Source organism: Macrobrachium nipponense, chromosome 9 (assembly GCF_015104395.2).
Source record: "Macrobrachium nipponense isolate FS-2020 chromosome 9, ASM1510439v2, whole genome shotgun sequence".
NCBI classification, from domain to species: domain Eukaryota; kingdom Metazoa; phylum Arthropoda; class Malacostraca; order Decapoda; family Palaemonidae; genus Macrobrachium; species Macrobrachium nipponense.
This window is the reverse complement of record NC_061110.1, coordinates 85,306,073-85,324,433: the sequence shown is the minus strand read 5'-3', so window position 1 is coordinate 85,324,433 and position 18,361 is coordinate 85,306,073. Positions and strand designations below refer to the sequence as shown.

The 18,361-nt window shown below is 42.0% G+C and overlaps 1 protein-coding gene across 1 annotated transcript in view; it reads right to left on the bottom strand.

Annotated features, from left to right (window-relative positions):
- The window catches only part of LOC135218134 (FGGY carbohydrate kinase domain-containing protein-like), a 114,203-nt gene that overhangs the window by 3,331 nt on the left and 92,511 nt on the right, over nucleotides 1–18,361 (bottom strand). The window contains 3 exon segments of the mRNA XM_064254281.1: nucleotides 10,382–10,456; nucleotides 10,775–10,815; nucleotides 10,818–10,924. Coding sequence (XP_064110351.1) covers nucleotides 10,382–10,456; nucleotides 10,775–10,815; nucleotides 10,818–10,924 — 223 coding nt within the window.

Below are 18,361 nucleotides of genomic sequence, written 5' to 3'. Positions count from 1 at the left end.
TAATTTATATTTATGACTAATATAAAATGAGGAGGTAAATTCATTACGCTGGATTTCAGACTGGATGTACAGTATATGATTTTTCTAGCAGTAGTATGTAGTACAGTGTAAGAGCAAAATTCTTACTGAACATTATTGCCAACCTTTATCATACTTCAGTGCCACTGCTTCATTTATTTATGTTCTGGTTATACATATAAATGTTGAGCACTTAATGCTACATAATTTTAAGTTATATTTAAGCACTTTACTATTACACTGTAATGATTAATTTAGTTATTTAGGAGCTAAATAACTCTTTCCATTGAAACCTTATTTGAATCAAAATCACATTTGTGAAATTGACTTTTCCCAAGTATGTAATTAGTATAACACTTGGCTAAGTACTGAATTAATAACCAACTCGGAACTCATTTTCTTAAGCTATCATATTTGTGTAGTTCTGATACATAGTCTGTATACTGTACAAGGAACAAAGATGTTTGTTTGTCTAGCTTTCTGGAGCATTTGGGATGTGTCCCAAAGTTTTAAGCCCATGGTGAAGTATTTTGGGGGCACATAGTTTAATCTAGACATTATGGACATGACCTATATTACATAGAAGTTACTCTAATTTATTAACTCTCTTCCAAGAACGTGTTGCACGGAATGTGTAGTTACTACAGAGAATATATTGAAGGATATAGTGGAGCCACTGACAGATTTAATATAATGTTCCTGTTAAAATTCCTTGTAATTTATGTTTTAGTACAAAATAGCTTTGACTAGATAAAAAAAAAAAAACAAGCTATCCCCTGCACCAGTGATGGTGCCTAATTTTCAGGAACCAATCATAATGCAGGTTAATGCAACAGGTTGTGGGGTAGGAGCATGCCTGAGCCAGTTACATCTGATGGAGAGAGCATCACAAACAAATGTGGTCAACCACAGAGAAAGTTGTGTGGGCTTTAAAGAAGTATACTCAATTGTACTCTGATCAAAATCAAAATTTGTATTTGATCACAACCATTAATATGTTTAATAAAAAATGCTTCAAGAAGTGTTTAGTTACCCTGCTGGTCAGTGGTTCTCCAGATGTATCATTGCACACTGAAGCACTAAAAGCTGGGAGCAAGCATGCTAATGCTAACAGGTTAACCAGATTAAAGGGTTATGATTTTTACAAAGATTTTTGTAATAGAATGATCAGTGGCATTCTTATGCATTAACTGTAGATTTATTTTCAACCAATTCATCATGTATTTGTGCCTTGTGCTATGTAATTTCTATGATTAAATTATTTAATATCAAATGTATGTTGCTACTGTCTGTAATTAACAATGTGTGGTCTGATTTTCATTTTAGGAAGGCTACTTGAATAAATAAGTTAAGTGTATTATATAGTACAGAAATGAGAAAACCAGCAGCCTGGTAATGAAGAATACCCCAGGTTTCCATGCAGGATCTCTAGAAACGAACTAATGTGGTCGACCAATAGAAAATCCCCATCCGACAGTGCTTGTGCCTACATTGGTATTACTAACGTGTTTCTCCAAGAGGACTTCATACCATACTCAGGAAGGTGCCATATATAATCACGCAAAGACCACCATAACATGAGGGTAAAAAGATGACATCATTCTTAATAATGGAATCATGGTCATACAACCAACCACCACTGTCTTTGCCTTCATGGAAGCCCTACACATCAAGGAGAGAGCAGCCAAGTCTGAATACCATGCAAGAAAAACTCTTCCTCTTGACATTGGGATGAAGGGCTCCATCTGTCAGCACATCTGGTGAGCTAATTAATCAGGAGCCTCTGTCCACTGGCAGCAGTTCTCCCAAAAACCACCACCACCTTACTATTGTCCAATGCTTGCCCAGACAAAAAGGTGCAACAGTAAGTTTCAGGGAAAAAGCTTGGCGCAAAAATACCTTGGTAACCAATGAGAATTCAGGGCTGATCTGTCTGCAGTGCTGGCTCCTTGTACAGTATATACCACCACACAGACACACACATCTTGTCTCCAGATTTATCTCGCCAATCTAGTGTGTGTGTGACCATTGTGGATGAAACATCAAATAAGGAGTTCCTGGTCGACACTGGTGCAAGCAAGTCGTTAGTACCAGCCAACCAACATGAATGCCTCAATCCATACCCCAACACTTTACAGGTGCCCGCTGCCAGTGAAGCCCCGCTGAAAATATATGGGAAACGGACCATGAATTTCTTGTTTGGTAGGACGTTCATCACAGCAGACATAACCATTGCACTTTTAGAAGCAGATTTCCTAAAAGCCCACAAAATGCTGGTGGACTTCCCAAAACAGCAGCTGATCATATGACCCACCCCATTGCCCCACTCACTCCAACTCCAGCACCAGAGATAAGTTGCCTTTTACAGGAATTCCCGGAAGTATTCAAGGATGACTTGCAACACCACCTGACCATACCCGCAAAGCAACACTTCCAGCATCGCAGCCCCTGAAGGTCCCCCAGTACATGCCATTTTAAGATATTTGGCCCTAGAAAAACTTATCCACATCAGACAAGATTTCCAGGACATGGAATGTGTAAGAAAGTGCCATAAAGCCTCCAGCCCCTTAGCATTTTCCTTGCACATGCTACCGAAACCTAATGGCAGATGGTGACCCTGTTGCGACTACCAGAGACTCAACATGAAGACGGTACATGACAGGTACCAGCTGCCAAACATCGCTGACATAAACTAGATGGAGGGTGCTAAAATATTTAAGAACATCGACCTACTAAAGAGTATACTTCCAAGTCTCATTTGCAAAGAAAGACAGAAGACAATGCCATTATCACCCCCTTTGGCAGGTACACCTTTAACTACAGAACTACAGCTGCTTTGGCCTTCAGAACTTGGGTGCAACCTTCTGCGTCATCTACGTCGATGACATACTGATATATATTCAGTCCCAACATCAAACAGCACATGACATGAAAGATGTCAGTCAGGTCCTGCAAATACTCAAACAGACCTAGAGTCCAAAAGGACAAATATGAATGAGCAAAACCAGTAGTGGTATTACTATGCCACCCATTAAGCCCAAAGGTGTCAAGCAATTTAAATATAAAAGCAATCTCCTCTGTTGCCACACTAACCTAACCTTTTTACCACACAGATTCCTCCCACTAACGGCGGACACCAGTAGCACAGCGAGGGGTACAGTCCTCGAACAAGACACAGACAATGGTCGTCGCCATTTGGCATTCTATGGTAAGAAGTTGTTGTCAGCGGAACAAAAGTACTCCATGTTAGACTGAGAGTTGCTGCCAGTCCACAGAGCCATACACCATTTCCAACACATGCTAGAAGGACAAAAATTCTTGGTGCAGATGTACCACCAACTGTTGGTACACTCCTTCACCAAAAGGTGTTAGGTGGTCAGCAAGGGGGCAGCATCACCTATTGTCGACAGCAGAACACTCCTGCGCCATCAGATACAAGGGCTTCACCAACAGCATTCCAGATGCCCTTAACTAAAACTCCAACACCGTCCAGATTGGGATATATTCTGAAATAGCATAAAGGATGATGAGGACCTACAGCAACTTTGGCGGAAGAACCCTACCCTAACACAGGGAGACAACCATCATCTGCGAGATTAGTACCAGATGTTCTCACCCATACCTACCATTATGGTTAAGGAAGAAAGCCTTCAACCTTGCCCACAACCTGTCCCACCCATGGGGCAGATCCTATACATGAACTCTGTTGGAGCAGTACATATGATGAGGAATGGAGGCGAACATCAAAAACTGGTCTAGAGAATGTCTCCCATGCCAAATATAAAAAATGAGACACAGAAATGGGGATAGAGTTCCAGACGACACAATCATGACTGGCCAGCATCCACCGTGACATTGTGGGACTGGCATCTCTTCATGATCATCATTAACAGGAACACCAAATGTCCAGAAACAACCCAATAAAACCGCAGAGTAAATGAGAGCACCAAGAGGCTGGGTCAGCATGCACAGAGTACCACAATATATAATGAGCATCAAGAGGTTCTGACTTCACCTTCGGCTTATTGAACTCCCTCCCTGCTGGCCTCAGGACAAAACTCATCCACACAACAACATACAACCCCGAAGCAAACAGCATGGTGGAGCAGCTGCATTGCTCCCTCAAACCACCTCTCATGCCAAAGTCAAGGCAGAGTTGGAGAGGAAATTACTGTGGATCTCACTGGGACTGAGAACAGTACCCGCATGCAGCATTCAACACAACACAGGCAGAACAACTCTACGGGCAAGTATTGACAATACTGGTGGACGTTTTTTCAAAACCTGAGAGCGCCCACGACTCTTCCAGACGTCTGTAGAGAATAAAAAAAAAATCATGCCAGCAAAGACAACATACACTGGCATAATCTTGTCCAATTCTCTACCCATAGTGTTTCTGCCGGCAATGTCTTGAATACTGCATGCTGGTCTGTTCTCAGTCCCAGTAAGACCTACAGTAATTCCCCTCTCCAACTCTGTTTTGACAACTGGCAGTGAGGACTGGCTTGAGGCAGCCAGCCGCCACTCCGTGATGTTTGCTTCTGGGTTATATACTGTTGTGTGGATGAGTTTTGTCCAGAAGACCTTGAAAAAGCAGGATGTACGTTCATAAGAATAGACACATACAAGCACCCTCCTCAGGACCACTGCACACTGCAAAGGAGAGAGAAAGTGTATCAGCTGGCAGTAGATGGGAGAATCACCTGGCAGGTCTCCACCAACAGATTGTTTTAGTCTACATCGCAGACAGCAACCTTCCTGCATGTCGAATACTACTACATCGCAGACAGCAACCTTCCTGCATGTCGAATACTACTTTCATACTTGCAGGAGTTCTTGACCTATCAAGGATTTTGTCAATAAATTAGAATACACCTTGACTCTACCTCTTACTTGCTACCTCATATACTACTATAAGGGTCAAAGGAATACCTTGTATCATGAAGAATGGCTCTGCCATCAGCAGTGATCCCATGAATATGTGAAGAGTAGTCTGGTGTAATAAAGACTGCCTCAACAAAGGATGACACCACATACATCTGTATAAGACAATACCTTACCTCTCCAAGAGGATCGCCGTCCACCTACATCATCAAGGGGCGTTATACTTGTGCTGTATGAGGGAACATGGCAGCATTCCTTAACACCAGCAGATCATGAGGAACACTCCAATCCTTGATAGAGACATAAACCATGATGCGCGGCCTCCACTAAAAGGAGGCCTTTGACATTCTTCAGAGGGAACACACTTTTAACATTATTCAGGAGCCCCTCCTTCCAGCCTCTGTCAGGAGAACAAACAGGCACACCCCTGGGATAACACAAAAATTGCCCTCCTCCTTGAGATGTGAGCCCAGTGAGCAGAATCCCCTTGCACCAGCCAGTCAGCAATTTCATCACTCAGCCAGAGTTGCAGCTAACAGAAGGGTACCAAACCCCATTCTTGTAAATCCATTTTTAGATATAAATAATGCCATGCATGTACCCCTAGTGCCATTCATCCTTTGACAATGGTAGCATAGACTACCAAAATATCTAGATAATACATGAATCTTGGTCAGCTACTTTGTTTTACAATTTACCTGCTGAAACAAAGAAACATAAGCTTAATGTCATTACAAACTGCCAATCTTGCCAATGCAGCAGCTAACAGTTTCAGGTAAAATCTTAAGTCATTGGCTCTCTTTCATGAATCAGTTCATAAAAATTAGCCATCATAAGGTTACAAATGTTTCTGAAACATCTATGTTATGTCCCAAAACAGAATGACCTGAAGTTTATTGTACATTGTACAGTTAGAGCCAATGAAATTGGCAAAATCAATGCAATTTGTGCAGAAACTGAATCAAAGGTTGTACAGGGAAAATGCATTTAATAAAGACCTACAGATGAAAAACTAGACTTCAGTTTGCTATTTGTTAAAACTAACAATACTCAACCAAAATAGGCCACAGATTGAGATTCTAACATCAAAATATATTTTCAATAAAATCCCATCAGTTTGAAGTTGACTACTCTTGAGACACATAAAAGGAAGAACAAGAACCATCAGTTTGATTGGTTACTCCTCTGGGTAGCACCTCCGGTGTTCATCATATGTAGTTAAATCATTTCTGGAGTTGTTCAGAATTACCACAAAATGTACAGGGATAGGTAGGTAATTCTACTATCTAAACTAATAGCTTTGTGTAAAAAAAAAATTGTTACAAAGTTTCATTTGTTTAATTGAACGCCATCAATTTACATGTTTGAATAGCTATTAGGAGGGAAGTCCTTCTTATGCAGAGTATGAAAATTTAACCCAGAGCACTAAAGTATGTGACCTTTTGAGAAATGGGTTTAAGAAATGCAAAATTTTGTATTAAAGAGAGTTGAGAGCTGGACTGGGACCTTACAGCAAATGATAAAAAATGAAACAAAGACCCCAGCGGATAAGGGTGAATCTCTCAATTTGTGGTAAACCAAATGTGGATCAAGAATTTATGCATTACAAAGTCATATGATGTAAGTTCAGTTCAGGAAGGGGTGAGGAGATCTAAACTTTGTGACCTCCCAAAAATTGCTAGGATGCTTCAAATTCAGATAAGTCCTACTGGAATAACTGCAAGCCAAGAGGGAATAGTACTGCAAGGTAAAAATTAGATAATACAAGAGCATGAACACAGTATGTATCCTGGTACAGTAGTGCCTCAGGGTGCAAAATTAATCCGTTCCGAAGCAGCCTTCGTAACCTGATTTTTTCGTATCTTGAACTACGTTTTACATGTAAATTGCCTAATTCGTTCCAAGCCCTACAAACACCGCAGTAAAATTTTATAATAAAGCTAAATTCACAATAAACAATGAAATACAACATTTGAACCATTCAATACCTAATACCTTTATTGTAGTAACGTACCTGTAAATAAAGTGTATTAGTGTACACGGTACAAGAAATACTTTACGTACATGTACGTACATATGTAGTAAAATTTGGAACCTTACCTTTCGAGTGAGGCGATCTCCGAAAATGGTGACAGAGGAGGAGGAGAAATGGCAGGAAACATGAACACTTAACTTTATGAAACATTAAAAAATGGCAGAAAACATTAACACTAAACTTTAAGAAACACATTAACAAATGGCAAAAAACATTAACACTTCTTGATTATCTCCATCTTCGTTCTCCATAGAAAGAATCCTCTTCTTTCCGTGAACTTCAGCAACATTCTTGGGACCCATGGCTAATAACGTAAGTAATTAAGTTCACACACAACGACAAAGTAACTTACAGTACAACGAAAGCAAAATCACTAACACGAATTTATGTTAACGAACGAAATACTTATATGTGAACGAACGAATTCCAGTGTTTACGATAACGCTGCTGCAAAAAATGGTCAAGGAATGCCTTACATAGAGCATGATGCTGACCAATAGGAGAGTAGGATCTTATGGCAGTGACTAGCATCAGGAACCAATGGGAGAGCGGGAGGATGGTGGCGGTCTGGGCGAATCTCAGACTTTACCCCTTTTCGCAACCTGAATTATTTTCGTATACAGAGGCAAAAAAAATCTTCGTCTTTTCTTTCGTAACTTGGATTTTTCGTAAGTAGGAACTTTCATATGTCGAGGTATTTAACAGTGCAGAGTACCAGAGAGAGCATAATGTAACCAACACAGCTTGCTGTAGCCAGAGGTGGTTGTACTACTAACAAACAGTGTGTGTAGTCCTAGTCAACAGCAAGTCCGAGTTTGGCATGTGGAACGCAACATCTTGCATAATACACAGTTATGTTACTAAACACACAACACATCACCTATAAATGATAAGGAAAATTGTGTGTTTACAACTATGCAATCAAATACTAGTATGAGTCCCCTGTGCTTGATATGATGCCTATTACAGGAGAGATTTTGTGTAACTTGTTGCATGTTACATATGCAATGCACCACAGGCTATGTTTCATATATGCCATGAATGACAAATTATGAAGTCAATTTATAGACCTCTACTTTGTAGCACAAAATGATGCCTGTTCCACAAGATACCATTGTGTAGCTCATTGCACTTGTAGTCAACAGCAAGATACATATTATTCGATGCTCTGTTGCATCATAGACGAGACGTGTGCACCTGTGTGTTGCACTATGCTGTGCATACAAGGTATATTTCACACATACCAGACATTCAAACCATATTTCACTGGGTAATTTCACAGCAAGGCTCATGCAGTGCTACTCTAGGTATCCTGAAAGTATTCCAAAATGACTATGATGTGCACACAGAAAAAAGAACATGCCCAGCACTCCAAGCAAATGACAACAGTCATAACAATTAATTTGTAAAAAACTCCCTTTTGTAAAATAAAAACTCCCTTTCATCACAGGAAAAGACTCCAAGAGCAGCTGGGGAGGAACAATGAAGTCCCCTTGCAAAGACTACTTTCCCCTTTCTAACTGCAGCTATAGAAACCAAGATACAATGAAGCACGTCTGTAACTCCAGTCAGGTTGCAGAGTACACTAGATAGAATGAATTCAACTTCAGAGAGGATGATACTCTCAAAGGAGCATAAAATGGATGAGCAAATGGAATAAAGTTTGGAAATCCTTACCAGCAAAATATATGGGGAAGCAAGAAAAAATAGGAATATTATATAGGAAAGTACAGATTAACAATTTTCAAGAGCATATACTGCAAGTTATTGGTTTTCTTGATGGTCACACATGAAATAGCACAGCACTAGCACTATTACCAGCAGGAAGGACAGAACCTAGTTCATGCAGTGATTCTTCTTTAGTGTCTTTGGATAGCTGCTGAATATCAGATTATGCTAAGGCAAACTGATGGAGTTGGATTAAACATATGTAATGTATGCAAATGACAAAGAGACTGAAAGGCATGCAGAAAACCCCCCCATATGCAACAAATGATAAAAAATAATAAAACTCACATAGTCATGAACAAAATGCTCAGTTATAACTAAAATATTAAATTTTTCAGCAAAATTATGCAAGAACTATCATGCTACAACCATTGGTCAAACAATGACAGAAAAGGCAGTACAGTACTGTCAATTTTGCTGCTTTACAAAGGCGGTAAAATAACAACTGTATTAAATATGGCAAATTGGTGTCACTTCTAAACAACAATCACCAATGCTGCAATGATATTGTTATTTTTTAAGAATACTTCCAGTGACTAGGAAGTCTAATATTAAAGCCTCATAAAAGAAAGTTATCACAAGTCTAATAAAGTCTCATAAAAGAAAGTTATCACAATCATAAATTAACTTAGCAAGTCCACAGAGTCCTATTTCTGTACTAAAGATAGTTCAATTTAAGATTGTGCTCTTCAATGAGATAAAAATTGGAAGAATGTTAAAGTTGAAGAAATCTTACAGATCAGCACGGGACCAAAGGGATAGGGGAAGAGCTGGGGCTGAAGGACTGCTAAAAAGTAACTTTAAAACTGAAAACTGTATAACTCATGGCTTACTGTAAACAATATCCCCTTAATGGGTTCAAAAAAATGAAAAAGCAAAACACATGATCAGTAATGTCAAATACTAAGCTACAAAAAAACTTATTACTGCAATAACTACAATCTATGACTAATCAAACTAAATCTATGTATATTAGAAATGACAATATGTATACATTTAAACAACTCTACAGTAAACATGATGTATGAGGAGAGTAAAGTGGAAAGGAAGAAAGCATCAAAGAATAAAAAAAAACACGAAAAAAAACATAAGAACCTAGCAATCAATTATGAATACAACAGTGAACAGAAAATTCTCGTGTAAATAGATTAAAAGATGAATTAAGGTGAGAATTAATAAGAATATTAAAAAGAAAACAATATAAGACTACAGTTTACATAATTAATAAAGCATATTGGAAAGGAATATATGAGAAGAGCAGAAAAACACAAGATACTAATTATCTAACAAACAACTTTTACCAATATTGAACATAGAGAGCAACATAGAAATTCTTGTGGAAGCATAAGGACTGGAACCTAGGACTTGGTTATGGTTTAAGGCCTTTGAAATCTCACAGCAGCTTAGCCTTAGACTGCTACCTTGCCCTAGGTCCTAGTCCTTATATCATCATATAGTGAGTCTACGTTGGCCTTTCTTCTTTATCTGGAAACTTGATGTTTTGTTAAAAAAATAAACTGCTCATGTTTCTCCGTCCTCCCTTTATTTTTATTTCCTATGTAGTCTTTCAATTTAAGATTTTCTACTAATCAGTCAATTTCTTATGGAATAAAAAAGCACTGATATTATAACCTTATGAAAAGTATGTAGTTTATGGTGAAAAAAAATGTGCCTAAGAGTTATAAAATAAAGCTTTAAACCTTGGGAAGCACTTACTACAAGGGACTGCAAAGCTGCCAAGTACAGGAGAGCCAAATTTCTTTCACTTGTATCCAAAGTCAGGCCTGATATCTGTTGTAAAGACATATGTAAGGTTGGAATAAGAAATCTGAACTTCAAGGTGTAATTTAAAATATACTGTATGTATATGAAGTTTTCTCAATATGATGCTCTAGCAAAAAGCACTACTTAATTTAAATGATTGCTCCTAATACGAGATACAGATACATAATTGAAACCTTTCTGCATTTTATCATTATTTCAGTTCTCAAGTCAAGTTACAGGCAACAAAATTCTTATCACAGAACTGTTCATGAATTACATATAAAAGTCCAGTTACAATGTATAGTACAATATACTACAATTGCTCTGGCACTGTTAAAATCTCACCATGCCTGCCATAGATGGATCTGCAAGAGGAGATCTATTCCATGGAAATCTGGGTAGACATGAATATTTTCTGCTAGATATGAAATATCAGCCAAAGATTGTTCTTTAGCTAATTCTTCCAATATTCCCTCAAGCCAATTGTAAATGTCTCTGAAAAGTAGTAAAATCTGAGCTACTTATATACCTATACTAGAATAATATGAAACATTGATTTACAGCATCCATCGTATGAATGGGGTTACAGCACACAAAAATTGCTACATGTGAGGAGTTTGAAGTTCTGGAAACTTGCTGTAACTTCTTTATTCCTCTGAGTTAAAGGGGTGATACTGATGTAGTAAAAAGCTTGCAGTTACAATCCAATATAAAGTGGTACCTCGACATACGAAAGGCTCAACTTACGAAAAACTCGAGATACGAAAGCAAATACGAAAAAATTTTACAGCTCTACATACGAAAAGTTTTCAAGATACCAAAGGTTGTTGCTGTAAAGTCCCGAGACTCGCTCGGACCACCGAGAACAATTTTAAAACTCCCGCGCCGCCAACTGAGTAAACTCGCCACCATCCTCATGCTCTCCCATTGGTTCCTGATGCTAGTTACCCCATAAGATCCTGCTCTGCTATTGGTCAGCATCTACCCCTTGTGCTTTAAGTATTCTATTAGTAAAAGGATGCTGTAAATTGAAAGACTTATTCATGCAATACATTTAATAAAAAAAAACATTAGGTAAAGATAGAATAAAGAATATAAAAGAAAGGTTATTGCGTATACTGTTTGGTAGTTTCAGTAGTTGAAGAGAGATAATGAAAATTTATGGCTTACTGTGTACTAGGAAAGTGATTGCTTGGCGATCGTTCGATACTCGTAAGTGCTGGATGTAAACAGAAGTTCGGAAGCTTTTTTTTTTGTTTGTTATTATAGTTAATTATTTGAAATGAGTACATACAATACATTTAATAACAAAATTGTGAATTAGATATCATAAAATATAAAATAAAGTCAGACTGCTATCATATGTATTTTTTAGAATTCTTCTTCTGTTTCAATATTACGTTACCAGTAACTCGGTATCTCCATTAGGTAAAGATAGAATAAAGAATAGAAATTAATGGTTATTATACTGTTTGGTAGTTTCATTAGTTGAAGAGAGATACTAATGAACAAAATTTATGGCTTACTGTGTCCTAGGAAAAGTTATTGCTTGGCGTTCGTTCGGTACTCGTAAGAGCTGAATGTAAACAATCGATTGGAAGGTTTTTTTTTGTTTTGTTTGTGTATTATAGTTAATGATTAATTAATATTATTTGAATTCAGTACATACTGATTATTTATACATTTTTTGGCATATTCTAAGCTTTTAGCTTCTTAGGTTTAGATGTCCGAATCATAGACTAGGCTACAGTAGCAACCGCTAACATAGGCTAGGCTTATTGCTAAGGGACATATGCTAAAGTCCTAATATATGCAGTAAAATGGGGTTGAACATTACATGCAGTTGAATATTACTCAAATATGATATTGTTAAGATACAATAAAGTTTGTTCATACTTACCTGGCAGATATATATATAGCTGTATTCTCTGAAGTCCGACAGAATTCTAAAACTTACGACACACGTAGTGGGAGTTGGGTGGTTAGTACCCATTCCTGCCGCTGGGAGGCGGGTATCAGGAACCATTCCCATTTTCTATCAGATTTCTATCTCCACTGTCTCCTGAGGGGAGGTGGGTGGGTACTAAAAATATATATATCTGCCAGGTAAGTATGAAACAAACTTTATTGTATCTTAACAATATCATTTTGTTCATGAAACTTACCTGTCAGATATATATATAGCTGAATCCAACCTGTGGCGGTGGGAGAGACAGAAAAAGGATTTTAGGAAACATAAATAAATGTAGATGATTGACATCTTGGTCCTTACCCTGGTTAGCATAGTGACTTCGTGATTACTGTCACCCAAGCCTGCTTCTGCTTCACTAGAGTTACCAACAAGGTAGTGACCTGTGTAGTTGGTGCGCTCTAGATGATCTGTCAACGGGGACGGGACCACAATGTGACTAGACCATGACCATACTTCTGAGGGCAACGAGGCAAAACCACCACCTAAGTTAGCCTAACAACAAACTCCCATATACCAAAGGCTAAAGGAAGGGACGACCGTACTCGGCGGCCGACCCTACAACCATAAACATTACAAATATTAAAACTCACTACCCTTTTCTATGGGAAAGGATGAGTGCTACCTCCTGCCCCCAAAATAGTGTCTGCGGCGACGTATGGTCCAAGAGAGTAACGTTCTCATAGGTCGTTCTCACCTCCCGTAGGTAGTGCGAAGCGAACACTGAGTTACTCCTCCAAAAAGTAGCACTTAAAATGTCTTTAAGAGCCATGTTTTTCTGAAAGTCTATTGAGGTCGAAATAGCCCTTACTTCGTGCGCATTAACTTTTAGCAGCTTAAAGTCGCTGTCTTTGCAAGAAGAGTGCGCCTCCTTAATGGTGTTTCTTAAAAAGAATGCCAGTGCATTCTTGGACATGGGCATGTTTGGTCTCTTGACCGAACACCATAAGTTCTCCGCAGAACCTCTACAATCCTTCGTTCTACGAAGATACTCTCTAAGAGCCCTAACAGGACACAGGACTCTTTCTGGCTCTTGACCAATGATCTCTGCCATACCCTTGATCTCGAACGTTTTAGGCCACGGATTGGAAGGGTTCGTTTTTGGCCAGAAACGACATACCCAAAGAGCAGACCGCATTATGCCCTTTGAAGCCGACGTGTTTACTGATAGCCTGTATTTCGCTAACTCTCTTCGCCGTCGCTGGAACAGTTAGGAATACAGTTTTCTTCGTCAAATCTCGTAGAGACGTAGAGGAAAGAGGTTCAAAGCGATTTGACATTAAATATTTGAGGACCACGTCCAGGTTCCACGAAGGTAACTTCGGTAGCGGCACCTTGGTCGTCTCGAAAGATCTCAATAGATCATGGAGATCCTTGTTATTAGCGAGGTCAAGACCTCTATGGCGAAAAACTACAGATAAGACGCTTCTGTAGCCTTTAATGGTTGACACTGCAAGCTTCAGATCTTGTTTAAGATAAAGCAAGAAGTCGGCGATCTGGCTCACAGAGGTAGTGGTAGAGGAAACTCCTTTTCTCTTACACCAACTTCTAAAGGCTGCCCACTTCGATTGGTAAACCGCGATTGATGATGGTCTCCTCGCGGTGGCGATAGCTTTAGCCACTGATTTCGAAAAACCTCTCGCTCTGGCCAACTTTTGGATAGTCTGAACGCAGTCAGACTCAGAGCGGAGAGGTTTTTGTGGTACCTCTCGAAGTGGGGCTGAGTAGATCTCTCCTTAACGGAAGAGATCTCGGATAATCCACCAGGTAGAACATCACCTCTGTGAACCAGATCGCTGCGGGCCAAAAGGGGGCGATTAAAGTCAACCTCGTCCCCTCCGATGCTGCGAATTTTTCTCATCACCTCCCCCAGGATCTTGAAGGGGGGAAAGCGTAGAGATCTAGGCCCGTCCAATCCCATAGAAGGGCGTCTACTGCTACTGCTCCCAGATCGAGAACCGGGGAGCAATACAGGGGAAGTCTCGCCGTCCTTGACGTTGCAAAGATGTCCACTAAGGGACATCCCCAAAGACCCCACAGCTCCTGGCATACGTCTTGATTGAGGGTCCACTCTGTCGGCAATAACTGTTCTTGTCGACTGAGGAGATCTGCCCGGACGTTCTCGACTCCGGCAATGAACCTTGTCAATATCGTGACTTCTCTCTCCTTTGCCCAAAGTAGAATCTCTTTCGCTAGAGCGAACAGGGAGCGAGAGTGTGTTCCTCCTTGTTTCTTCAAGTATGCCAGGGCTGTGGTGTTGTCCGAGTTGACTTGAACTACACGACGGGAGACTTTGTTCTGGAAGAACTGGAGCGCTAATTGAACCGCTGCCAGCTCTTTGAAGTTGATATGCCAGGTTACCTGTTCCCCTCTCCAGGTACCTGACACTTCCTCCCCCCCTAGAGTTGCTCCCCACCCCGTGGATGACGCGTTGGAGAACAACACTAGGTCGGGGTTCTGAAGCTTGAGGGATATGCCCTCTGACAGCTTCCACGGATCGAGCCACCATCTTAGATGGTTCTTCACCTCTTCCGAGATGCTTAACTTCATGTCGAAGTTGTCCTTGTCTGTCCAGTTGTCCGACAGAAAAGAACTGAAGAGGTCGGAGGTGTAGCCTCCCCAGGGAAACAAACTTCTCCAGCGAGGAAATGGTCCCCAGCAGACTCATCCATTCCCTCACCGAGCATGAATCCTTCCCTAGAAAGGCTGACACTTTTTCTATGCCTTGTTGCTGACGTTCCTGGGACGGAAAAGCCCGAAAAGCCACTGAATCCATCTGAATCCCAGATACACGATGGACTGTGTTGGGTCAGATGTGACTTTTCGAAGTTCACCAGAAGTCCCAGGGACGCAGCTAAAGACAGAGTCGTTTGCAAGTCCTTCAGGCACCGGGTGTCTGCGAGGAGGCTCGTAATGAGCCAGTCGTCCAGATAGAGCGAGATTCTGATGTTGGAAAGATGGAGCCACCTCGCCACGTTCTTCATTAAGATGGTGAAGATAAAAGGGGCCGTACTCAGTCCGAAACAAAGAGCCCTGAAATTGAAAGACCTTCCCTTCAGTACGAACCAAAAGGTACTTCATCAATTGGGGATGTATCGGGACGTGAAAGTAGGCGTCCTGTAGGTCGAGTGATACCATCCAATCTCCAGGTCTTAAGGCCCCCAGAACTGACTGAGGTGTCTCCATCTTGAACCTCTGCTTTTCTATATAGAGGTTTAGACGACTTACGTCCAAGACCCGGCCGCCACCCTCCCGATTGTTTCGGTACAAGAACAATCTGTTGTAAATCCTGGCGTTGCCAGGTCTAAAACCTGTTCCACTGCTCGTTTCTCGAGCATCTGCTCGAGCAGGTCGAAAAGTATCTTCCGTTTTGTTTGAGGATACGATGGGGACAAGTCCCTGGGAGTGGAAGTCAACGGGGGCGGCTTTATGAAAGGGATCTTGTAACCCTTCTCTATGACGTCGAGAGACCAGGTGTCCGCCTCTCTTCTCTCCAGGCTTCTGCAAACAACTGCAGCCTTGCTCCTACCGGTGGCTGAAGGAACGATCTCTCACTTCTTGCCCCTAGGACTTGGAAGGGCTCTACCTCTAGGAAGGCTTCTTCCTGAGGAGACGATCTAGCGGAAGTCCCTCCACGAAAGGGCTTCTGCTTTCTAAACGGTTGGGCTCCTGAAGACGTTGAAGCGGCCAGCCGGACGTCTCGAAGACTGAGCCAACAGGTCTTGCGTGGCTTTCTCTTGAAGACTAACTGCCAGATCCTTCACCATAGCTTGGGGGAAGAGATGACTCGAGAAGGGAGCATACAAAAGTTCTGTCCTCTGTACGGGAGAGACAGACTTAGCCGCAAAGTTGCAATAAAGCGACCTTTTCTTAAGCACCCTGCTGAAAAATGAGAGGCTAACTCCTCTGAGCCATCCCTGATGGCCTTGTCCATGCATGACAATACACTGGACAGCTCCCCCAAGCTGATCGAGTCTGGCTTACGAGACTGGTTGTCTAAAGCTCCGAGACACCAGTCTAAGAAGTTGAAGACCTCTAAGGACCTAAACAGTCCCTTCAAAAGATGGTCCAGTTCGGAAGTCGTCCATGACACTTTAGCTGAGGCTAAAAGGGCCCTCCTTGAGACATCAACCACGCTGGCGAAATCACCTTGAGCAGACGTAGGAACCTTCAATATTAATTCCTCGCCTGTCTCATACCACATCCCTGCCTTACCGCTAAGTCTAGACGGAGGCAGGGCGAAAGTAGTCCTTCCCTTTGCTTTCCTAGACTCCATCCAGGCGTTAACCTTCCGGAAAGCTCTTCTAGTAGACAAAGACGTCTTCATTTTCACGAACCCTGGAGTCTTGCTTGTCTTCGACGACGAAAACTGAGAAGGAGGAGAAGGAGGGCAGCAGGCTGGAAAGTATCCCCAAACGAATCACGAAGTAGCCGTGCCAAAACTTGGTAATCTGACGAAGCAGACGTAGCAGGTTGTTCTTCGTCAACATCCTCAGAAGAACCGCTAAGTTCTCCTTCTTCCTTACCCGAGTGAAAATCCGAAGGAAGAGGCACAAGTCCTTTCGCTCCAAGTCTCCTATCCGAACGATGACGAGAAGAAGAGGGTAACGGATCCTTAACAGTCACAGGATCAGGAATCACCTTTAGAGGCGAACGTGAAGAAGAAGTAAGACATGAAGCGTCAGCCAAAGCCTCGGGAACAACATCCGAGTGATAGCGAACTTCCACATTCGCGTCCACAGAGCTCTTACTACAACGTCTACGAGCGTCCATCTGAGCGTCCAACTAGCGTCCTCTCGAGCATCCAAAATCAGCGTCCTCTCGAGCGTCCAGCGACGCGTCCAAAGGAGCGTCCATCGTAGTGACTCTTCTAACGTCCCGCGAAGCGTCTTACAAACGTCCCGCGAAGAAACTTGATCAGCTACCCGACTAGCGTACCGTTGAGCGTCGACACTGTCATGTCGAAGAGGGGCAGAACGCATAGAAGTCCGTCCGACAGCTACAAACTCGTCGTCAGCAGAAGCGTCGAAGTCGGAACGTGGAGCGTCCTCTCTACGAGAAGAGAGGAGCATGAAGAGATCTCTCTCAAACCTGACGTCTAACGTCACCTCTAGACGAACCCTGGGGAGCAAAACGAAGTCTAGAGGGCGAAATATCAGGATACTGGGGACGAAAGAGGAGCAGTTTGGAGAAGACTGCCTTGTTCTCTTGATCGGAAGTCTATCGTCTTTCCTGCGACGAGGAACCGTCTCCTTCTGCTTCAGTAAAGCGTCCAGTTTGCCGTTGCATAGCAATGATGATCTCCGTCTGAGATGTCCTCCTTACGCGGAGACGAGCTGCGCTTGTGAGAAGGAGAGGGGCGAGGGGACGCCTTCTTCCTCCTCCCAGGACAGCCTTGGCTCTAAGAGCGACTGGGGCGCTCGCGGGCGTCATCATCAGATGACGTCCTAGACTTCTTCTGGGGCGGGAAAAGCTACGCTTTCCGGAGAAGAATGCCACTCAGACATAGCATGACGTGAAGTGTCAAGATCTTGAAGAGTCCTCTTCAAAGGTCGCGAATCCGAATGAGATTCCCACCCCTTGCGCGGGGAGAGGCGCGTCGGAAGACGAGAAACAATCCTTCAGGATACGTGCTTGAGCACGCTCCTTAGCAGCCTGGGAAGCTTCCACAGGAACTGCTGAAAGAACGTCAGATCGGTGGGGGTCCCCGTAACCCTCCTTCGGCCTTCGGACATGCCCTCTCCCTGAGTCCTGGGAGTCCGGCAGAGGTCCCAGCCTAGAGGCGCTATAGGGCCGATCTGACGCCCCCTCCACTTCACTAGGGCACTATCACTGCACTTATTTTGCCTGTTTTCAAGGGCAAGCACTTAGATTCAAGCGTCTTCAATGAATCCAGGATAAGTGAAAGGGCATTACCCTCCGCAGACACCACTTGAGGGCCCGAAGGCAACACTACGGGGTTA